We start from the raw sequence: 24637 nt of genomic DNA, 5'->3' as shown, positions 1-24637 counted from the left end.
ATTAAGGGCATGGCACACAACGAGAGCTCGGGAAATGATGGCTATGAGGATTCTCATACCCTCCTGTTTCCTCCCCTGTAAAACAAGTCAGCAAAGCTGGAAGGTTTCTCCAGGCCAAAGGAGCCTTGAAATTTGGAGCGCAGTCCCAAGTGGGGACTAGCAGGATGGAGCTCGAGGCCTTTGATGGGGGTGGGGAACGGGAGGTGGCGAGGTTCTCCCGGCAGGCCCAGGTTGATGGTACGCCCAGAAACCGAGGGCCAGAGAAACGCCTGGCTGGGTGGCTCTAGGGTACGGACGCCAGGCTGCGGAGGAGCCTTTGCGGGGGCGGAGAAGGGATTGGGCAGAGGCTCCGGCTCCCTGGTTACTCACTAGGAAACCCGGGGCTCTGGTACCTCATTCCCAAGCCTCAGGACCCATGGAGCTGCAGGTCGCAGATAATAACAAAAACAAGAGACGCCACGAGCTCTTACCAAGCACCAGGCCGGGTGCTAGGCAGTCCCTAATTCTTCTACCCTCATTTATCTAGACTCGAGAGCTGCGTGCGTTTTTCCTAATTCGCAGATGCGGAAACTGAGATTCTTCTACCAGTCTCCCTGGCCTCATTTCAGTTCTTGCAGTTAGCCAAGAGAAACTCTTCTCGGCTTTTGTGCGCACCCTTCGGTGTCCCGACACATTCCCCATCCCCTCCCCGCCATCCCGTCCCAGCCCGAGGCTACCCAGTTGTCCGGCAGGTCACTTCAGCCTTCGGCTTTATCCACTCCCAGAGCCTTGAGGGCTTTACTTTCATATTCACACGACTTTTTGTGATTCACCAGATCTGAGTTGATTTGTCGATCTGTTTGACGTACAGGAAGCACCCAGGGGGACGGGTCTTGTGCAAGGGAACTCCCTGGCACCAAACTTGGCATATAGTAGGCACTCAGTACACACTTTCAACAACTCTCAATTGTTGAATGAGGCTCAGAGAGGTTATTATCTTGGATAAATGAGGGTAGAATTTATTTGTTATTTCTCAACTCTCACCACCTTCAGGACCACATAGAAAGTGACCCATGCTTTTTGTTTTTAAGTTGTGTTCTGGCCACAAACCATTAAATCAAAATCTCTAGGGCATCCGTACTCTCCAGGAGATTTTTGTAGATGACCCAGGTTGAACACCAGAAAGCCCAGATTGCTAAAAATTATAAAGGTTCACTCTCTTTTTTGTAACAATTTTTTTATATATAAAAAACTGTCTTGAATCCCATTACTAAGCAGCTATTTAGGCCCAGTGCTTTCAGCAAACTTAGGCCAAGGGAAGTGGAGAATTGGTGCTAATTCAGCCCTCCCCTTACACTCCCAGCTCCCTGATTCTAACCCAAAACCACCAACTTTGAAAAACGTAGATTTTTAAAAAAATGGCAAGTGCCGAGAGAACGGGAGAAGGAGGGCGGTGCAGCATTTGCTTCAATTATCCGGATAATTGTTCCCCACCTCAGACCATTGTTAGTAAAGTGAAACAATATTCTATTGGATACAGTCTCGGCCTTTTCAGCCTTGCTCCCTGCAGCACCTAGCACACGCTGGGCACTGAGTTGGTGCTCAATAAATTTTATTCTGATGACAGAGAGGAGCTTTAAGGGTGGGGGAGGGATGCCTTGTTAGGCTTAAGGATTTGGGACTGGGCGAGTATTAATTAAGGGGAAGGGGGGAGCAGAAAGGCTGTGTGGCAGGGACTGGGTGCCATCAAAACTCTGTTCAGAAGGCTGTTCCTGAAATTCTCAGCCAAGCGCCTCACTTCTTTCCCAGAACCTTCCCCCCCCCACCCTTCCTCTCTGAGGGCCGAATTGAACTCTTGTGCCTGTGGCGAGCACAAAGGCGAATTCAGGTTTCTCAAAGGCCCGTCGGTTCTGAATAAACACTGGGGAGAGGCAAGATCATTTCTCGGCGGTGGCTGAGCCCAAGGCCCGCAGCCTGCCCTCTCCATGGACCGGCCTCCCCCGACCATGCATTAAAAGTAACAGTACTGGGGCAGCTGAAGGGGAAGCCAGGACCTGAGTCCCTCACCGCTCAGCCAGCGCAGAAATGTGAGGGCTGACTCCCAACTGCCCCTCTTTCATCCCAACTCGTGCTTTTTCAAGAGGAGCTTGGGTTCCCTAAGAGCGTGTATTTGCTAATTGCAGCCTCGGCTTTAATGAGAGTCTTTTAACTCCCCCCAAGCCCGTTTGCAGGTTACAGCCTTATCTGGGGACCCCCGTTTTCCACCCTAGCTACACATCCTGTGAACAATTGCCTCTCTGGCTCCTGAAAAGAGAGCGAGCCCCCCATCTCTGCTGAATGCACGTCTCGGTTCATCCAAAGCTGGCGGGCTTTTGACGGCCACAATGCAAGTTACGCCCAAAGAGTGTCTCTTTGGTCAGATCGACAACGCTTGGCTTCACGTTTGCAAGTTAAACGGGCAGAAACCTGGCTGAAACTCCCACGCCAGACGCCGGGACATTTCGCTCCGCCCTGATCTGAGCAGAACTGGGGAATGGGTCTGAGCTGCGGGAGGAAAGAAGGGGGAGCGGGAAAAGAGTCCTGATTCTCAACCACCATCTAGAAGAAGGGAGGGGGTGGAGGGGAAGGACCATTTTCTCTGGTATTTTTCTCTCTTACTTAAATACTTTTTTCATTTTGCTTTGTTGGCAGCTTTACCCAAACAACAACAACAAAAATCAAATGAGAGCATTTTCTCCTTGTCTTCACCTAGGTAGCTGCTTTCCTCTAGCCCCTGAAAATGTGACTCCTTCATAAAATCAAAATTTATGATTATTCAAATGTTGGGGACTGTGAAAAGAGAGGAAGAAAGAGAGAAAATTAATATTGCAGCTGTTCTTCTGATTAATGAGAGATAATTGCTCATGAAAAGTCACCCCTGTGGCATTTTGTTGTCTCCTGGATCTTTGTTCTTTTCCACTATTATTGAGGACTTTCTTGAAGACTAAGCAGTTCTTTTCAATTTTTGGGTATTCAGAAAGGGTTGCCTGGTTACAGAGAATGGGGAAATCTCTGGCTATATCGGGTAAGATGTGCCACAGACAGCAATATCACAATGCCACTCAGAGAAAAGGATGGATACAAGTTAACGATGCGCTTTCAATAAAACATTCATAGACTTGTTCACGCTTTGATAATGACCTCATTAAAGGGAGCTGGGGGCAAGTAAGTCCTGTCTCCTGTTTGTGTTCGGCTAACAAAACCCAGCTTTGAGATCATTCATTGCTTTGGAAACTAATATGAAATCAATGTAAGAGGAGCAAATAAATCCAAGGCGGCCCCGCCAACTCCCGGCTGTCCCGCCCTGCTCGCGGCCTCCTCCGTTTGGGGCGGGAGAACCGTGTGGGCAAATGCTGAAACTGAGAGGGGAAAAAAAGGACTCGGGGTGGAGGGGGCGAAGCTTTAGGGGGAGCAGAGGGAGGGGCAAAGTAAGACTTACAGCCGGAGAAAAACAGTAAGCACATCAATGGGTCAGAACTCTAGGGTTGCTGAATAAGTAATGTTTAGTCCACGCCCTTTATTTCCCTGTTTTTGCCTGTGAAAAGAAACAGGAAGAGAGAGAAGGAAGAGGAAAATGTGGGGTTCAGATCCGGTGTGATCCCAGATGGGGGAAAGTACTGGGAGACTTTCTGAAAGGTATATCCAAGAATTCGAATCTCAAGGTTGGGCTGCGAGGAATCTGCTCATCCGGACTCAGGCTGGAGAGTCCAGAGGCAAGAAGGCGGTGCCTCTGAACTGCTTTGATTTTTTTTCCTCCGTTGAGGGTAAGGGTGGGGTGTCCTGACTGGGCAGGGCTGGGGGATGGTGGGGACAATTTGTGTTACCTTCGCATTTGTGACATCATAAAAGACAAAGCAAAGCCATCCTCTGTCATGCCCAGCAAAAGGGGGAAAAAAATCAAAGGATTCTCCCCCCCCTTTAAAAGAACTAATTTTCTCCTTGAATTATGAAAGTAACGGCTTAGGTAACAGCCTGTACTCTGTACCCAACTGCTTAATACCGAATAAATCCTTCCACGTGGCTCCCTGAGTCGTGGCAATTAGAGCTCATTATAGGCTCATAAGAGCTCTCATTTCAGGGATTACTTAATGGACGATGAAATTTTATCGGACAGAATCACTGAGAAATAAAATTGGGTGTTAGCGAGGGCACCGTGGGGGCACGCCGATGGGGTGCCCAGGGTCCCTTTCTGCTCCGAATGGGTTGGAGGTGCTGCAGTCCCAGGGGAGGGTAGGTCTGGGCAGGGCCAGCCGCAAAGCTGTCCACAGGGTCAATGGGCAGGGGAACGATGGCAAGGCACACGGGGTTGGGGAGCTTCTGAAGACGGGGCTGGAGTGGAGGAAAGGGGGCGGTGGCGGGGGGGGGGGAGAGACTGAGAGATCCAAAGAGAACTAAAGAGAAGAGTCTGAGAAAAGAGACTCCAATGTGGAACGTGACCCCAAAATACTTGCTCTTGGTGGGCTCAAGCAGTTAACCGAGTATCCTAATAGACAAATTTCTTGGTCATGGTCTGCTTTCAGCCTCAGTCTGGCCCCAAGCTGCTACTCCCCTCGCAGTCCTAAGCAACCCTAAGGGCCTCTCACTTTTCTCAAAATTCACCAGCACACCAACCGGAGGTTTCTGTAGGCAGACATAAATCGAGTTAGATGCTCAAGCATCATAATTAGGATTCTCTAAAATAGAATGATCCTCACATAAGCACAACTCCCAGCACATTAGCATAGAAGTTCTTCCCAAGATCAGAACTAGAACCACTGCAGATCAAAGTGAATAAATACATATAAATATATATTATATAAAATTTTAAGTGAAATGTATATATACACTTGCAAAGTCAACAGGGAAGTCATGTCACCTGTTTGGACAATTTAGGCCTATACAAACATCCTGCCATTAAGCACCTCCCAATGGTGGAGCTTCCAGTTTTCTTTCTGAGGCTGGAATGATTTGGGAACTGCCCGGAGTCTCCCATTGTGAGCGAGGGCGGGCTGGGCCAGGCAGGCTGGGTTGAGCCTGAGCGTCTGCGATGGCTGCAGCAGCAAACCTTGTGGTACAAAAGTAGTTACAGCTGAGCTGCCCTGAGTTAAGCCCTGAGACTCCTTAATTGTTGTCACAAGATGTTGGATTAGCACATTTCTGGAATAGCTGTCTGTTTACACTCCGGAGACCCACCGTCCACTAACCGCTTTCTAATTGAATTCTAATCACATTCAAATAGCTCAATAACCAGCCTCAGCTGCAATTCATAAAACTTTAATTGCCATCCATAAATCCTGGGCTCCCCAGAGCGGGGCGTCCCTACAACCCAATTACACTTCTCTAGCAGGCAAGAGAGACGGTCACAGAGATGGAAAGGAGAGAGGACAGAGAGACAGCCATGTCACCAGCGGAGAAGCTGATGCTCCCCTAGGATCTGGGCCCTTGGTTCTCACAGGTGGAGGGAGTCCCGTCCCCAAGTTTCTTAGCACCGCTGTGATCTCAGGCCTGAAGTTAGCTGTCTGGGGGAAAGGATTGGACTTGTAGCTGTTGCTCACCCTCCCTGCTCCAGCCAGATTTTCCACAAGGGGGAAGAAGAGAAAGCTGTCACTTCTGCAGCCTTGCTTCCCCGGTAAGATCAATAGCCCTTAGGTGGGCAGCCGCCCTCGCTCACCAGCCACTGGTGCACCCAGTCTTCCACCGCCGCTCAGAGAGGTTTCCTTTACCAAGCCACTTCTCCCATCCTGAGGCAGGATTCACTGAGTGACTCAATTCCCTTCAACCTTTATGGGCTTTAAAAGGCGTGCACAGGGGAGAGAGCTTCCTGGTTAGCCTCCTAGCTGCCTAAGATCTGTAAAATGCAAAGGGGCAGGAGATAGCAGGACCCAGAACGAAGGCTTCCCTCAACCCCTGCCCAGTCTCCAGAAGGGCCGGGATTTGGTCCTCTCCCCGAAGTCCTTGGGATGGAGTTTGTAGGATTGGTCTGGAAATGCAGCAGTGGGACCACTCGGAGAAAGACAAAAGCGTACCTTCAATGTCTCTCTTTGCCAAGAGGGGGGTGGTTTCAGGTTAGAAAGAGGCACAAGGAAGGGTCGTTGATCTGAGTGGCCCCAGAAGGCCCCAAGTGCAAAGGCATTTTAGAACTTCCCAAGCATCAGAATGAAAAGCTCCACTTCTTAGCTGGGAGGCCTCTCTGTTATGCCCCCCGGATCCCTCACTAGCCAACCACCTGAATGACCTTGGCCAGTTTCAAAAGCTAGGGGACTCTGTGTGTGTGTGTGTGTCCGTCCGTGTCCCAAGCTGCGCTCCGGGACTGGGTCCCTGCCAGTCCACCGCCACACAATCCTGTTCTAAACCGCAGGCTTCACACTATGCTGTGCCTTATCCACGGCGGCTGGCACAGAAGAGCAAGGAGCACTAGGCATTCCTATATGGAAAGGCCTCAAAGTCCCCACCTGGTGAGATCTGTGGCCGGAAGCGAGGAAGAGTTGGGCTGGGGCCCAGGCTAGGGAGAGGGGTGGGATGCAGGATGCAGCTCTGTGATTTCTCGGGAAAGCGTGGAGAAAGAAGGGGAGGAGGCCGGCCTCCCCGCGAAATTAACAAAACCTACACTTTGCAAAGTCTCCCCCATCCCCCTCCTCCGAATTCTTCCCCGCCGCGCACCCGCCCCTCCTCGCCGCTTCTGTTGTGACTCGGGCAGCCTATCCCGAGGGTGGGGAGCTGCCGAGGAGCCTGAGCCGAGCGGTACTCCGCAGCATCACGTGTCGGGGTGGGGGCTATAAAATCCCGGAGCCTGGGCGTCGGGCGGGGGACGTGAGGACCAGCCCTCTCCAGGGACCCCTTTGTTCGCAGCCCAGACGCCGACACCTCCGCGTCCCCAAGGGCTTGACCGCCTGCGTCCGCGCCGCGCCCGGGGCAGAGCTCAGGACAAGAGAGGGGAGGGGGCGCCACGGCCGGCCGGGCCCTCCAGCCACCCACCCCTCGCGACATGTCGCGCTCCTTCTATGTCGACTCGCTCATCATCAAGGAGTCCTCACGGCCCGCGCCCTCGCTTCCTGAGCCGCACCCCGGGCCAGATTTCTTCATCCCGCTGGGCATGCCATCCCCGTTGGTGATGTCCGTGTCCGGGACGGGCTGCCCGTCCCGCAAGAGCGGCGCGTTCTGCGTTTGCCCGCTCTGCGTCACTTCGCACCTGCACTCCCCTCGGGGGCCCGCGAGCTCCAGCGGCGGGAGCGCAGGGACCGGGAGTGCCGGGGCCGGGGGTGGCGGGGCGGCGGCAGCCGCCGGGGCGTTGCCCCTGCTCAAGAGTCAGTTCTCTTCGGGTCCTGGGGACGCACAATTTTGCCCGCGTGTGAGCCACGCGCACCATCACCACCACCCTCCGCAGCACCACCATCACCACCACCAGCCCCAGCAGCCCGGCTCGGCTGCAGCGGCGGCGGCTGCGGCTGCAGCGGCGGCGGCCGCGGCGGCCTTGGGGCACCCGCAGCACCACGCACCTGTCTGCACCGCCACCACCTACAACGTGGCGGACCCGCGGAGATTCCACTGCCTCACCATGGGTAGGGCCGGGTTTCTGGGCACCTGCGCGCGGTGCCTTGCCGGCTCCCGGGAGCAAACTTTCCGCCTTCAGTGGATGAAGTGGGAGCCTGGGGGAGGGGTAAGGAGGGAGGAGGGGCTTTTTAGTATAACTGTGGAGTCGTCCCCAGAAGTTCCACGAAGGTGGGAGTTAGCCTTCTCAGCCTCTCCAAGCAGCCTGATGCGCTTCACTCCCGGTATCTGGTGCCCGAGTCTTGCATAACATCGGGGCCTTTGGGACTTCGAAGTTGAAGGCTGAGAAATCGGAGGTTAACTGACTGAGGTCCGGGGTGGGTGTATTTGTACCTAAGTGTGGCATTCCGGCGTCGAGGCTGGCTAAAAGGGTTTCGTTGCTTTGGGCTAAGCCTGCCTGCCTTTCCACTAGGCTTGAAGGGAGACGACCGGACAATGTAACCCCTCCCCCGCCCCCCACTTTAATCCTCTGACTTTACGTCCCGAACATCAAAGGCCTTCACTTGCTTTGGGCGTCCCTGTCCTTCCCGGTTAAGTAACGATGTGTCTTGAAATGAGAAAGAGTGAGAGATGGATACAGGTATTTGGTTGAGCTTCACGGGTGAGTCCTTGCGAGGCATCCTTTCCAAGGGATGGCACGTGGGGTGGGAGCGCCTCCCCACACCCACCCCCGAGAATTACCTCTCTGCCCTCTCTTGGCCCGTCTGCAGGGGGTTCGGACGCCAGCCAGGTACCCAATGGCAAGAGGATGAGGACGGCGTTCACTAGCACGCAGCTCCTGGAGCTGGAGCGGGAATTCTCTTCCAATATGTACTTGTCTCGACTCCGGAGGATCGAGATCGCCACGTACCTGAACCTGTCAGAGAAGCAGGTGAAAATCTGGTTTCAGAACCGCAGGGTGAAGCACAAGAAGGAAGGGAAGGGCACGCAGAGGAACAGTCACACGGGCTGCAAGTGCGTCGGCGGCCAGGCGCACTACGCGCGCTCAGAGGACGAGGACTCCTTGTCGCCGGTCTCGGCCAACGATGACAAGGAGATTTCCCCATTATGAGGGAGGGCTGCCCCACCTCTCCCTACACGCTCCCGTAACCCCCCCACCACAACGCGACGCGGCAGGCACCCAGGGGCCAAAAGCCTTGGCCTTTCGGTGGTTCCACGTGGAGAAGGTGGAGACGAGTATTCCTGGGGGCTTACATGCCGGGGGCCTGACACTTCTCCTGTCTCCTACTTGACCTATTTGTTTGGGACTCCACTCGCAGTTATAGATCATTTTTTTTTAAATGTAAATAATCTAGATTCAACTCAGTCTCATCATATAACAAAGAAAAAACAGGGTTGGTTTAAGTTTAAAACTGTATGTGGGTTTTTGAAAGCGCATGTCATTTCCCTTTCCCTGTCTTTCAGAACCTGATAAGAACACGGGGTTTCTTGATTCTTTTTGTTTTGTTTTGTTTTTAATGAAAGTATTAAATTGCAAATAACTTAGAAAATTAAACCCTGTAGGTCTTGCTTTCTGAAAATTTGCCTGGGGAGAGTTTAAAATCCAAGTCACTGGAAGTCTCCTTGTGAATAGTTTTATATAAAATTTATATTTATATTTATTTAAATAAATGAAACAAAATCAAGGTTTTAAATTTGTGATGTTTGCTTTCTCCATCTTCCCCTGTCTCTCTCTCCCCCTTATGGACAGGGAATAAAAGTGTCTGAGAATTTAGAGCGAAGTAATGACTATAACTTGGTAATGTGAGCCTCTTGGTTGAGGGAGTTTGTGGCTCTATAGGATTTCTGTGTCACCTAAACTTCTGCCAAGAAGACACCTTCCGTCATGATGCTGCCTACCAGGTAGTACTTCCCATTCTTAAAATAGTTCAATTCCTCACAATTGACAGGATACGTCACTCCATTTAGAGTGACACTGACAATTAATGACAGGCAAACCTTTAAATTTATTTAGCAGGAGAGGGTGAAAATCCCTTACCTAGTATTTATTTTCTGTATCAGTTCCTCCTCCCTTTCTTTCCTTCTTCATCTCTCTCAGTACTAAAACCTGAATTATGTAAAGGAATCTGAATAGTAGGAATTGTTTTAGGAAGGGCAACAATCCATCAAACAGGTTTGAAGCAAACACATGCAAAGTTACAAATGATGCTACAAGTGACTAGAAACAATACCATTTTTGCGAGTTTGTCTAGCTAAGAAATTAGCTGGTTTCCACCACTGCTGAGAAAACAAAAGTTCAGGAATAGGGAATTATTTTGTCCAAAGACTTACATTCTCACTTTTCCAAAATAGCTCAGAGGTGCCTTCGGACTTTTGGGTTTTTTCTCTGGTCTCCCTAACTTTAACCTAAATTAGTTCCTTTTTAGTCCCTCTCTTCCCATCACCTTGCGGAGTTCATTCGCGCAATCCTGGCCCTGGAGAAGACTTACTTTGGCTTTGCCCTCAGCAAGGCAACCTGGCTCTCTCTTCAGCACAGCCAGGTTCTGTCCTTTAAGGGAGAGAGTGAAGTTGGAAACATGGTAACTAGGAGATCTCATTCCCTGCAAGCTGAGTCCCACAAACACCCGCTGGGGTTATTTTTGATTATTTTCTCTAAAGATGCCACCTAAAAAGTCCAAGCCATAGGAACTGTTTACAACACACATACTCACGCTTCTTTAGGTCTGATTTACTTTAGGTCTGTAGGAACTGAAACCTCACCAGGTGGGGTTGGGCTCTAGTACGGGTTTCCCCGCCCAGACACTCCCTTTCTCTCTCTCTCTCTCTCTCTCTCTCTCTCTCACACACACACACACACACATACGCCTGAGGCCCGTCGTCATCTCTCTTTCTGGTGCTGGCCAGGGCAGGCAGGGGAGAGGAGAGGCTGGACGGTGCGTACTGAATAGGGAGCTGCCGCCGCTTTGTGCAGTGACCTGGGCCTGATCCTGCGCAGTGGTCACAGGCATCTGACTCGCCCCTGCCCACCGCGAAGGAGAAGGGGCGCTGACCCACTGCCTTTTCCAAAGATTCCGTCTCCCTCCTTCCCAATAAACAGGCGTCTCCGGGCACCGGTACAGGGGTGGGAGGAAGGGAGTTTCGTAGCGCAAAGAACTGGCGGCTAAGGAAGAATTCCTTCACAGGAAATAACAAGAAGGCCAAAGAGCCCCGGCCGCACCTCCTGCCCAAAGCAAAGCCTCATCTGAGAGGCGGACAGGCAACCGCGTCCCCTACCCATCCACTCCCAGCCCGGCCACTCCGTCGTCCCGCGCTCAGGCCTGGCCCTCCCCAAGTCCCTGCCCAGTCGGGACCAGAGCATCTGCACTTCTCCTCACTACCCTCGCCCAGGCCCCGCGCCCAGAGTGCTGAGCCACCCGCTTGCCACACCGATGCTGCACCTCGCCCAGCTCCACGGCCCGGCAACCGAGACGCGGGGCCAGCCCTCCGTGCCCGGTTTGGGGTTGGCTGCTCGGTACCTTTCCCTCCTGTCTTCCGGGAAATTCCTTAGGGAAGAGAAAAGAAACAGTAGATCCTGCACCGAGGCAAAAAGATTCAGGCAAAGACGCTGGACATTCTCCAAAGAAACGTTCTCCAGTGCATCTTCTTGTCACTTTCAGAGTGAACCATGAGGTCTCCTTGTCTCCTATTTTACAGGTCCCCAACGCCCGCCCCCCCCCCAAAAAAATTCAGTTGATGTTTTTGAAGATTGGGAATAAGGTTTTGGGAATCTGTCTGATTTTAAAGGCCTACAGTTTCATCTTAGGTTAAGAACACCTAAGCCAACACTCAGATGTACAAATACTCTGTTAAACAATCTTGATATCAAACACTCTAAGAGAAGTGTCCCCAGATTTATTAAAAGAGGAATGTTTAAGATGTGTGGAGTCACCCTTGACTATTTCTATCTGGGAAGCACTAGATGCTAGTTTTTCAATATGCCCCACTTGAAACACAGAACTCTGTTCCTCCAAAACATGGCCTCTTAGGGGCCTATAACCACATGATGGAAAGAGAGAAAGAGAATAAAAATGAGAATTAAAAATCAGGACCTTGCCCCATTAGGAGAAAAGAAGTGAGCAGCAGGGACCATTAGCGTGGATGAATCCACCTCTTTAAACAGGAAAAGAGCTGGGGGTTGGGGAGGATGGACAGCAGGGAGAATAACCTCCTGCCGTTGTGTCCTGACCCAGTCCAGAATTCCCAGCAAAGAGGAGGAGCAGAAACCTTTCCCCTTCACCCTCCCACTCAGTGGCCAACTCAAGCCCAAGGCCAAGGGTCTAACCATGATGGCGGCACACAGCAAGGCTTCTTGATTGCAAACCATGCCCAGGGCAGAAGGGACCCAGCAGCCCATCCCTGGGGTGTTCATGGCCCCAGGTGATAGAGACACTGGTGATGGTAGATCCCACCTCCTAATTCTGAAGTGGCCATCATAGTTTACTGCCCCCTCCCAACCCCCCACCATATCCCCCCCCAAGGATATCCATAGGTATTTTAGGAGAGACAAAAAGTTGGGGCTGTGAAGTCTTTGACTTTCTGGCTTCCTCCTCCCTCCCCTCACCCCCACTCCTCACCAGTGCTGCCCAGTTATATCTAATCAGGATTAGAAATGCAGTTTGCTTGGCTCACCCTGACTGTGGTCAGAGAATTGCCAGAAAGGTGATTGTTCTAACTCAAAGTGGTCACAGAGGGCAACAGGGTCTGTGTGTGTATGTGCATGTACACACATGTGTGTGTGTGTGTGTGTGAGTGGACTCTTGGTGGTGTTAATGTATGTGGGAAGAAAAGAGTTATTTTCACTAGAATTTTTTTTCTTTGTTTTTGCTTCGCACTTCTATCTTTCGTGCAGTTTCCACTCATTTTTCATGGCACTGCTTGGGAGATTTCTTTGAGGGAGGCAGGAAGAGGCTCAGAGTTGGGCTAGGGGAAGGAGCAAAAAGCTAAACCTCAGGGAAGACTGTAGTGAGCTCTGGGTAAGATCTCAGGTCCAGGCTTAAGGGTGTAAGAGAGAGGGAGAATGACACTTCCAATAGAACCTATTTGCTAGAGGAAATTGGGTTTAAAGGAGCAATCACTGCTTTAAAAGGAGCTCCTCCCATCCTCTCCAAACACAGCCTAAAGCTGTCCTAGACAAGAATGCAGCTCAGTACATCAAAGCAATTGTTCCTATTTTCATTATTCACAGGAAATCTTTGAATGTACCTGTTAAGGTGACAGACCTCTTAAAAGGGAACATTTTTTCCCACGCAATTAAATGGTGCATTTACTAGGCTTCTATTAACATAATTTAATATAAATCTATTTTATAAATCTTTAGGCTCACATTACTGAAAACTGAGCATCTCTGAAAAAAAAAATACCTATGTCTCTTCCCTAAATTAGATGGAATAGAATCCAAAAACTTGCTATTCTAAGCCAGCTGGAAATATTAAAAGTAGAGGAATTTTTTGTATTGTCTTTTGTTAATGGTGGAGGTATGAAGAAAAGAGTCAGCTTGTCTCACAGAAGATGAGAAATTCCACAGGAAGGCAGGGCTTCTCACCCAAGGGCCTGGCACTTGGAGTGGTTAACACAGGCTAGAACTGGAACAGGAACTTAAAGAGATCTCTTAGGAACAGAGATGAATCAGAGCTCAGATGAAAAAACAACAACCAACCCTGACTCATATTTGGAAGCAAGTTTCTCCTGTTTGGGGAGAGAAAAATCCAAAGCCTGTGAGCTCTCACAGTCCCATAAGCTATTCTACATGGAGGTAGATATCCTTGTCTGTTCCCATAGCTGGACTCCTTGTTCTCAAGTGCACCCTCCAAAAGCTTGGGCATCCCATTGTCTCTGAAAAGGTGTTCTGTCTTCCCTTATATTGATGTCACTGCCTACCCTTCTGCACTAGGCATTGCATTTCTTCAAGCAGAGCCCTATGTTTTCCTGAACCCTTGTCCTACCTTTGTTGAGTCTTCCAAATCCTAAACCCAGGAAGGCCCCAGGGGCTCCTCTGAGTGAATCCTGACAGATCGGAAGTGTGTGCTGTGTGCTTAGGAAAGTAACTAGTTTCAGATTAATGAAGCAGTGACAATTTCAATCTGCTTAAAGGCGGAGGTTGGCACTGCCCAGGCCTGAGCGTGGGGAGCTCGCCAGGCTGGGCTTTATATTGTCCGCTTTTCTGAAGAGCAGACAAAGATGGATAGAGAGACATTGAAAAGCAGGGGGCGTATTTCAAACAGCCCCATAAAGAGGGCTGTCACTTTAAGACAAGAACCATAGTGCTTTGATGACTTTGTATTAGCTGCCCCATTTCAAATAAGGAACTCAAGTCTCTAGTGAGAGGGAGGAAAAAGAAGACTGGGAGAGGGAGAGGGAGAGGGAGAAGGAGGGGGGTGGAGGGAGGGAGAGAGAGAGAGAGAGAGAAACAGAGAATGTAGTGATATTTAGCCTGTGTGAGCACTGCAGCGGGACTAATTCTTAGGCAACTATTTGGTTTCTGAAGTTCAGGGAGAAACAACCCACAGCAGGTGCAGAGAAAAAAGGCAGGTGGGAGCTGCTCCTTATGGGAAAGAGCTCCCTGCCCCATGGGCAGCAGCCGGCTACGAGGAGTTAAAGCCAGCTTGGCCTCAGTTGGCTGGGAAGGGCTGGAGAGGGATGCACAGCTCTACCGGCCCCAGACGGCTGAGGATTATAATGGAAATTTTTGAGAACTTGAAAGAGAAATAATAGGAAGGAGGGGGACGGCAGGCTTTTGGAGTCCACCTTCACAAAGCCTAATTTAAATTGTTTGGGGTCAAGCAGCAGCAAGCCACCTCCCCCCTTTCCTCCTTAATTAATTAATGACCACGATTAATTATTAGGGTCTTGCATCTCAAGACTTCAAAACACCTTCCCCCCGGGCCTGATGAGTTGCTTGAGCCAGGCACGTGGTTCCAACTTGAGAGAAGAAAGTTGAAAGTTGGCAGTGTAGTCTGTGTCTCTGTTATCTGCTTCCCTCTAGGTCTCTGCCTCTGCTTCTTTTCTGTCTCTCCTACTCTTCCTGCCTTGGTGTGTCTCTGTCTCTGTGTCTCTAATCTTTCCCCTCTTTGTTCTCCAGGCTGATCTCCCCATCCTCCTCCAATCTCCCTTGGCCCTGGCTCAACCCTCCCAACTCCAGGACCCCAGCTGTCCCGGGAGAGGGGAGGATGCCCGTGAGGCCCTCACCCAGGGCACCGGCAGCTCCGAATCTCACCGCGTCCTCAGTGGCGGGAAGTGAGTGGGCAGCAGTGTTCACCGGCTGGATCAGGAGTTACTGACAGTTTAGATTTTTTTTTCCTGCCAAAGAAATCTTTTTTGTTTTTTTTTTAAGGGACCGTAGGACCGGGAGCGGGAGAGCGCTTCGGCTTTGAAGGCCTGCAGAAGGGCTCCCCCGACGGTGGCGCTGGAGGGAGAAGCGTGTAGTCAGTTTCATTAGGCACTATTTGAACCTTGCAACGTGTGGTAATTTCTGGGGCAAGCTGAAGAGGGGGGATTATGTAGGAGGGACACAAGGAAATTAGCGAACGGTTAATTTAACTCGTTTTCTGCTAGACTTTTCGATACATTCCTAATTGACTGAGGGGCAGGTGAAGCTCCCGCCCCATGCAGGCTCATTCACGGTGGGAATAAATGGTTCTTTTTCAACTCACACTGCTCACAATATATCATCAGGGAAAAGACATGCAATGAATATGTTGATTTTTTTTTATTATTATTAATGGAATTACACCCTGCCACGCAGGTGTGAGGGTAAAAACCTATACTGCAATGAGATAAGATTAACAATGAAATTAGAATTTTATTAGCTTTATATGTCACATAGACCTGGATCCGAACTGTCAAAACAAGCAACAAGAAAAGATATTCTGAAGGCAGCCCTGCCAATCAAGCAGGAGAAATGGAACAGCGTCGATCCAAACCACGATCAGCTCCAGTTCCTTCAGTACCTCCCTTGGGCCTTCTGCCGGAGGCAAGAGCGGGGAGGGCCTCGCTTGGGTGACCGCCTGGGTTCCCGACCCGCAGGTAGTAGCTGAAGACACCACTTGAGCTCGGAGGCCCGGCCTAGAGCAGGCCCCAGCCGAGGGTAGAGGGGCCGTGATGACCCGAGGCTGCCGAGAGGTCAGCCGGAGGGGCCGGGCCACCGCGGCCTGCGGGCCGCAGGCTTCGCGTCCTCTAAGTCAGCTGCAGGCGCTGGCCGCGACCCGAGGGAATGGAGAAGAGTCGGAATGCGGGACTGGAGGTGGAGTGGGGCGTCCCTTGGAAACCGCACTGAGTTTTGTTACCCGGGGGCCACTGCTACCTGGGCCTCGCAGGCGCAGAGGTGCCCTATGCAAATGGTTCACTATTAGGCGAGAAAGAAATACTTCAAATGGCCCTTTGTAACCTTCTATAGAAAATCGAGGTACTCTGCATGACAAAGCACAATTAAGCTTTCTATTCAGGAGTTCTGCAGCTGGTAGCCCATTGGGAAAGTGGGAGGAAACGAGAATATATTAATAGTGTGGCAAAAGTTTTTTGTGTGCGTGTCCTTTTCTGGGTCGAGGCTGGGGAGGGGCGGTGGGTGGACCCAGAGGGGAAGGAAGCTCCGCCTTGGATCCTTGCCACCTGTACAACCTCGTCTCTGCCCACGTGGAGAGCCCTGCTTGTCTGGCAGCCCGGACAACAACATTCTGAATGGTCTCGGCGACCCCCGCGTGCAGACCAGGGCTGGGCGGACCCTGCGGGCACCAGCGCCTGGACGGGACGGGACGCCTGCCCCAGCCTAGCCTCCTCGTCCCCGGAAAGCTGGGCTGAGACACGGCGCCCGGCTGTTCTTGGTCCCCCGCGCAGGAGGGAGGCTCCCAGACCCGGTGCTTCGCCCAGACGCCAGGGCGGGTGATGCACCCGGGAGCACAGCAGGGGGATGTTGCACTGGGAAAGAGACATGGGAAGAGCAGAGCCGGATTTTCCGTTCAGCTCTAATTTTCTCCCATAGTTGAGGTTCACTTCCTAATCGTTCACTTTTACAGACCTCGAGGAGAATTTCTTGCTTCTTAGTAAAGAAGGGCTCTTAACCAACTGTGCTGGTTATTCTCCATTTGCCGATCTAGATCCATCTCCACCTTCTTCTGGCCTGGTGGTTGCCGGAAGACACTGGCCACTGTGGATTGTACTACATCTTCTATTAACTGCATCACCTGCAGTCTCTTGCCTCTGGCTTCCATTTGGGTTTAGTGAATGAGTGGCACTGCAAATAACCGAACAACCTGATGAGAGAATCTGAGGTACATTGATTGTTTCTGGGGATGTTGCATTGTCCCAGTTCTGGCAGTTGCTGCTACTTTCCAGAAATTCCCTTTCTCTCTGAGAGCCTCTTTTCCAAGGCTCCAGCTCTCAGTCAGCCTCCTGCGGCACCTTCATGGAAAAAGGTGAAAATGCCTTCTGGCTTCTACTAGTCCCATCAAATTCTTGTTAGTTCTCTCAGCCCGGCACACATCTCTGCAAGTAGTCATTTTGTTGAAAACTTTCTTTAAAAGTCCCCGCTCAGATCGGTTGCCGAGTGGCTGACCAGCCATGTTATGCTTGAGTCAGTCTCTTCTATAACAGTCAGGTCAATTGTCTCCTCACTTTTGCTGGGACGTCTCCCATGAGAGAAGTTGTCCCAGCCCATTCCATTTTCAACAGCTTTGACCACTAGGAATACTTACTTGTGTTGTATCGTCCTTCGTAATTTCCATCCGTGAGTTCTACCTAGTTCTTTCCTCATGGACTTCTAGGTGTCTGCCTTCTTCCCTATTCTCAACTGTGATGTCCTTGATGACAGCAACTGCATCTTTCATCTCTGCATCCTCAGCATTCATCACAATGCCTAGTACATAGTAGATGCCCAGTAAACAGTAGCTAGATCAATGCATCATTCTGCTTCCAAGACTCCACCAGTTGCCTCAAACATGGAGGCGAGAAACAACTATATTTCATTGTAGCTGTATATACATGTATGTAATAAACATATATGATATATATATACATAGGCTAAATATCCTATGTATAGAATAAATATCCTATATAGAGGATAATTATAGATAGGATATAGAGAAGGTTCTGGAATCAGTCTGCATGCTCTACCATTTACTAGCAGTGTGACCTTGAACAACTCACTTAACCTCTCTAACTTCTATTTTCCTCATTTGTAAAATGGGGATAATTAATAGTACTTCCCTCATAGGGTGATGAGGACTAAATAAGGAAACACACATGAAGATATACAGATATTTAGTTAACTTAGATAAGGTCTAACTGAAAAAGTAACTTTTAAATAAAGACCTGAAGAGAATACGAAGAACTGACCCTGTGGCTTGCTGGGGCAAGAGAATTCTAGCAGTAAAGAATTCCAAGCAAAGGCCAAGGTGGGAAGATGCCTGAAATAGTTGGGAAACAATGAAGAGGCAGAGTGACTAGAGTAGAGTGAGTGAGTGTGTGTGAGGGGGGAAGAGTGATGATGGGGTAGGGCTGGTAGGTCAGAGTAAGGGCTTTGGCTTTTATTTTTAGTTAACTGGGAAGCTCTTGTGGGATTTTGAGCAGAGAAGTGATATGCTGTAACTTATGACTAATCTGGATGAATTTGGCTGCTATGTTGAGAGAAGCCAGGAAGATAAAAGATACTATTAAATACAGCCAGGTAAGAGATGACGCTGGCCTGGACCAGGATGGAAGTAATGGGAGTGGGGAGAAGTGTTGAATTCTTGGGTTTGATTTGGTAGAGTTGCCAGGATTTGCTAACAAACTGAAACTGAGGAGTAAGAGAAAGAAAAGGGTCAAGGATGACACCAAGGTCTTTACCCCAAGCATTGAAAAGAAAAATGTTGCCATTAAGAAGACTATAGGGGACTTCCCTGGTGGCACAATGGTTAAGAATCCACCTGCCAACGCAGGGGACACGGGTTCGAGCCCTGGTCCGGGAAGATCCCACATGCCACAGAGCAACTAAGCCTGTGTGCCACAACTACTGAGCCTGCAAGCCACAACTACTGAGCCCACATGCCACAACTACTGAAGCCTGCGCACTTAGAGCCCGTCCTCTGCAGCAAGAGAAGCCACCGCAATGAGAAGCCCGCGCACCGCAACGAAGAGTAGCCCCTGCTCGCCTCAACTAGAGAAAGCCCGTGTGCAGCAACAAAGACCCAATGCAGCCAAAAATAAATAATAAATAAATAAATAAATTTATTTAAAAATAAAAGAAGACTGTAGGAGGAGCAATTTTAGTATATATTAAGTTTGAGATGACAATTACACATCAAAGTGAGGATATCATGAAGGCAATTGAAAAAATAATTCTGAAGCCCTGAAGTGAGAGCAACCCTCGAGAAGTAAATAAAGGAGTCATGAATGTAACAATGGTATTAAAATCATGTGACCAGGTGAGCGCATAAGGGAGTGGTACATAGTAAAAGGGGAAGGAACCCAAGGACTTAGTACTGGAGAACTCTAAAATTTAAAAGCATTGAAAACAAGTCTTGGAGATGAGAAAGAATGAACGTAGAGGAAAACAATGAGGTGAGTAGTATGACTGACCCAGCATATGGCCTGGAGAGAATTTCCTGAATTCAGGAAGGGTAACCCAAGCAAAGGCCAGCAGTCTCCCTGAGTTGAGGAGACAGAATTGAGAAGTAGAGGAAACCAAGGTGCCTAGAATTCACAGGACACAGTACTTATTCAATAGCAAACTGCTCAGAAAGAAAGCTCTAGAAATCTACAGAGGTTTCCCCTCTAGTTTTCAGCTAAGTATTTATCAGTACTTACACATGAAGAACCTGCCTCGGGCTAGAGAAAGAACACCACAAAGAAGCAGGCTGAAAAATTTATGACCTCACACATGCCTGGTAAGACTCTGTGTCCTCTCTGGCCAGAAAGAAAAGACCTCCTAACATACACGGGGCTTTTCATTCAAATAGACTACTCAGAAAGGTATTGCCTCAGTAGTAGAGCAAAATTAGCTCTAAAGACTACTCAGGTCCCACCTAACAAAGCTTAAAAGCAAGCTTCAAAAGGATCAAACTGTTTCCAAGTAACCTAACTGCATCCAAAACAGCTCAAAAATATTTAAAGGAATTAAAAAAAAAACCCTAGCATCCTAGAAGGTATAATTCATAATAATAAATTATGAGGTATGCAATCAAAACACACCAGGCATGAAAAGAAGCAGCAAAATATGACAATGGGAAGAAAAATCAATCAATATAAAGACACAGAAATGACACATATGGTAGAATTCTGACAAAGACTTTCAAACAATTATTATATTTTTAAATCCCCTCCATTTATTCATGAAGGCAGAGGAAAGTATGAACATAATAAGGAGAGATCTGCAAGTTATTTTTTAAAAAAAGATCTGAATCAATTAAGAAATACAGTGTGTGAGATAAAAAACACCAGATGTGATTAACGACAGTTAGACACTGCAAATAAAAGATTAGTGACCTTACATGATGCAGAGCAACTAAGCCCGTGAGCCACAACTACTGAGCCTGTGCTCTAGAGCCTGCGAGCCACAACTACTGAGCCCGCGTGCCACAACTACTGAAGCCCCGCGCCTAGAGCCCATGCTCCGCAACAAGAGAAGCCACCACAATGAGAAGCCCGTGCACCACAACGAAGAGTAGCCCCCGTTCGACACAACTAGAGAAAGCCCACGCACAGCAACGAAGACCTAACACAGCCAAAGATAAAAATTAAAAAAATTAAAAAAGCGTTTGCATGCCACAACTGAGACCCAGCGCAACCCAGTAAATAAATAAATAAATATTAAAAAAAGATTAGTGACCTTAAAGACATAGCCATAGAAACTATCCAAAACAAAATATAGTGAGATAAGAGACTGAAAAGAAAAGAATAGAGCATCGGCGAGCTGTAACACAACACTGAGTGACCTATACACACATGTTCCTGGAGTTCCAGAAGGAGAAGAAAGACAGATGAAGGGACAGAGCAATCACTGCCAATTTTTTTTCAAATTTGATGTAAACTATAAACCTACATATCCAAGGAGTTCAACAAACTCCAAACAGCAGAAACATGTGCCCCAAGGCACATCATAATTATAATGATAAGAAGAAAATCTTAAAAACATCTAGAGAAAAAAGATATTATGTGCAAAGGAACAAAGATGAGGATGATAGTAGATTTGTCATCAGAAAGAATGCAAGCCAGGGACTTCCCTGGCGATCCACTGGTTAAGACTCCCTGCTTCCACTGCAGGGGGCACGGGTTCGCATGCCACAAGGCCAAAAAAAAAAAAAAATGCAAGCCAGAAGACAGTGACTTCTGTCTTTAAACTACTGAAAGAATAAAACAGTCAATCAGAATTCTAAACTCAGCAAAAATAATAATTTTTTTCTTTGGTTGCCTATGCTTTTGGCACTATATGCAAAAAATCATTGCCAAATCCAATGTTATGGAGCTTTCCTCCTATGTTTTTTTCTAAGAGTTTTACAGTTTAAGCTCCTATGTTTATGTTTGGGTCTTTAATCCATTTTGAGTTTATTTTAAAAATAATTTTTAAGTTTTAATTGAAAAAACACATCTCATAAAATGTACTATCTTAACTATTTTTAAGTATGCAGTTCAGTAGTGTAAAATATATTTGCATTATTGTGAAACAGATCTCCAGAATTTTTTGTCTTGCAGAACTTGGTAACCACCATTCTACTTTCTATTTCAGTGAATTTGACTACTTTAGATAACTCATGTGAGTGGAATCATATAGTATTTGTTGTTTTGTGTCTGGCTTATTTCATGGGGCATAATGATTTTAAGGTTCATCCATGTTGTAGCATGTGACAGCATTTCCTTTTTTTAAAGGTTGCATAGTATTTCATTGTGCTTATATACCACATTTTGTTTCATCCATTGATGGACATTTGGGTTGCTTCCACATCTTTGCTATTGTGAATAGTACTGCTATGAATGTGGGTGTAAAAATATCTCTTCGAGATCCTGCTTTCAATTATTTTGGATTACACTCAGGAGTGGGATTGCTGGATCATATGGTAGTTCTAGTTTTAATTTTTTGAGGAACCACTGTACTGTTTTCTACAATGGTTGTACCATTTTACAGTCCCACCAACAATGCACAAGGTCCAACTTCTCCACATCCCTGCCAACACTTGTTAGTTTCTGTGGCTTCTTTTTTTTTTTGGTAGTAGCTATCATAATAGTGTAAAGTAATATCTCAGTGTGGTTTTGATCTGCATTTCTCTGGTGATTAGTAATGTTGAACATCTTTTCATATTCTTTTTGGCCATTTGTATATCTTCTTTGGAGAAGTATCTACTCAAGTCCTTTGACCATTTATTTTCTAATTGGGCTATTTGATTTTTTTGTTGTTTAGTTGTAGGAGTTCTTTATATATTCTGGATATTAACCCCTTATCAGGTATATGATTTGTAAATATTTTCTCCCATTCCTTAGGTTGCCTTTCACTCTGTTGATTCTGTCCTTTGATGCACAAGTTTTTTTAGAAATTCACGTTCTTTTATTTATTTATTTATTTATTTATGACTGTGTTAAGTCTTCGTTTCTGTGCAAGGGCTTTCTCTAGTTGCGGCAAGTGGGGACCACTCTTCATCGCGGTGCGCGGGCCTCTCACCATCGCAGCCTCTCTTGTTGCGGAGCACAGGCTCCAGACGCGCAGGCTCAGTAATTGTGGCTCACGGGCCCAGTTGCTCCGCGGCATGTGGGATCTTCCCAGACCAGGGCTCGAACCCGTGTCCCCTGCATTGGCAGGCAGATTCTCAACCACTGCGCCACCAGGGAAGCCCGATGCACAAGTTTTAAAATTTGATTTGTCCCACCTGTATTTTTTTCTTTTGTTGCTTGTGCTTTTGGTGTCATATCCAAGAAATCATTGCCAAATTCAGTGTCATGAAGATTTTCCTCTATGGTTTCCTCTAGGTGTTTTGTATTTTTAGGTCATACATTTAGGTCTTTAATCCATTTAGAGTTAATGTTTGTTTATGGTGTAAGGTAAGGGTCCAACTTTGTTCTTTTGCATATGAATATCCAGTTTTCTGAACTGGATATCCTGTTGAAGAGACTATCCTTTCCCCATTGAATACTCTTGGCACCCTTGTTGAAAATCATTTGAAGTTTGTTTCTGGGTCATCTATTTTATTCCAGTGGTCTATATGTCTCTCTGTATGCCACTACCACTCTTCTGATTACCATAGCTTTGCAGTTGTTTTGCAATCAGGAAGTGTGAGACCTCCAACTTTATTTTTCACTTTCAATATTGTTTTCGCTATCTGGGTCTCTTGAGATTTATATGAATTTTAGGATAAATTTTCTGTTTCTGTAAAAAATGTCATTGGGATTTTGATAGGGGTCACACTGAATCTGTAGATTGTTTTGATTAGTATAGACATCTTAACAATACTAAGTCTTCCAATCCAGGAACGTGGGATGTTGCTCCATTTATTTGTATTGTTAATTTCTTTCAGCAACATTTTGTAGTTTTCAGTACACAAGCTTTTTGGGAGGCTGTGTTAAACAGCAAAATCACCAATCCTGCTTGAATTTCCTGGAGGTTCAGTAGTTAGGACTCCACGCTTTCACTGTGGAGTCCCTGATGGGGGACTCAGTCCCTGGTGGGGGAACTAAGATCCCACAAGCCACATGTTACAGCCAAAAAAAAAAAAAAAAGTTTTAAATAAATAAATAAATAGATAAGGATTATGTTAGTAAATGTGAAAGTGTAGCTCAGAGTCCAAAAACGTATCTTTAAAGAAATCATATTTTTTTAAAGAAATACAGTCACCCAAATATTGAGATAATGCTTACTGAGATGGAGTTTTAGAAATGTGAATTAATATGTGTAAAACTGCTTCCTAAAACAGTAAAGAACTACAAAAATAATCACAAAGAATAAGAATAATCACAAAATAATTTCGGCTCTTATGACCTGTTTGGAACAATTAGTCTAGAAGACACCAGAAGAAAAATTGTTCTTTCTTTAACCAAAGTATAGTTGATATACAATGTTGTGTTAATTTCTGCTGTAAAGCAAAGTGACTGTGACACATACATATACATTCTTTTTTATATTCTTTTCCATTATGGTTTATCACAGATATTGAATATAGTTCCCTGTGCTGTACAGTAGGACTTTGATGTTTATCCATTCTATATATAATAGTTTGCATCTGCTAATCCCCAAATCCCAGTCCATCCCTCCCCCACCCCCTTGACAACCACAAGTCTGTTCTCTGTGTCTGTGAGTCTGTTTCTGTTTCATAGATAAGTTCAATTGTGTCATATTTTAGATTCCACATATAAGTGATATCATATGGTATGTCTTTCTCTTTCTGACTTACTTCACTTAGTGTGATAATCTCTAGGTCCATCCATGTTGCTGCAAATGGCATTATTTCATTCTTTTTTATGGCTGAGTAGTATTCCATTGTATATATGTACCACATCTTCTTTATGCATTCATCTGTTGATGGACATTTAGGTTGTTTTCATGTCTTGGCTACTGTGAATAGTGCTGCTATGAACATAGGGGTGCATGTATTTTTTTGAATTATAGTTTTGTCCAGATGTATGCCCAGGAGTGGGATTGCTGGATCATATGGCAACTTCATTTTTAGTTTTTTGAGCAACCTCCATACTGTTTTCCACAGTGGCTGCACCAACTTACATTCCCACAAATACTGTAGGAGGGTTCCCTTTTCTCTACACCCTCTCCAGCACTTGTTATTTGTGGACTCTTTAATGATGGCCATTCTGACCAGTGTGAGGTGGTACCTCATTGTAGTTTTGATTTGCATTTCTCTAATAATTAGTGATTTTGAGCATCTTTTCATGTGCCTGGTGGCCATCAGTATGTCTTCTTTGGAGAAATGTCTGTTTAGGTCTTCTGCCCATTTTCTGATTGGGTTGTTTGTTTTTTGAGTGTTAAGTTGTATGAGCTGTTTGTATATTTTAGAAATTAAGCCCTTGTCAGTCTCATCATTTGCAAATAGAAAAATTGTTATTTGATTAGGTTTTGAGTAGCATAAGAACTAGTTCACATTCAGAATGCATTCTTGGTCAGTGTCAGGATTACTTTTATAACTATTTTTGAATTTAAGCTTCCTCC

The 24637-nt window shown here is 47.2% G+C and overlaps 1 protein-coding gene across 1 annotated transcript; it reads left to right on the top strand.

Moving 5' to 3' along the window:
• Positions 1-6982: 6982 nt before the first annotated feature.
• GSX2 (GS homeobox 2) lies at positions 6983-8648 on the top strand. The gene is made up of 2 exons (XM_036852001.1): positions 6983-7556; positions 8256-8648. Exons 1-2 carry the CDS (start codon positions 6983-6985, stop codon positions 8594-8596), a joined length of 915 nt encoding a protein of 304 aa, XP_036707896.1. The 3' UTR covers positions 8597-8648.
• The last annotated feature ends 15989 nt before the right edge of the window (positions 8649-24637 follow it).

The sequence above is a fragment of the Balaenoptera musculus genome, chromosome 5, assembly GCF_009873245.2.
Source record: "Balaenoptera musculus isolate JJ_BM4_2016_0621 chromosome 5, mBalMus1.pri.v3, whole genome shotgun sequence".
Classification (NCBI taxonomy): Eukaryota; Metazoa; Chordata; class Mammalia; order Artiodactyla; family Balaenopteridae; genus Balaenoptera; species Balaenoptera musculus.
The sequence above is the reverse complement of the archived record's forward strand: the minus strand, read 5'-3'. Positions and strand labels throughout refer to the sequence as shown.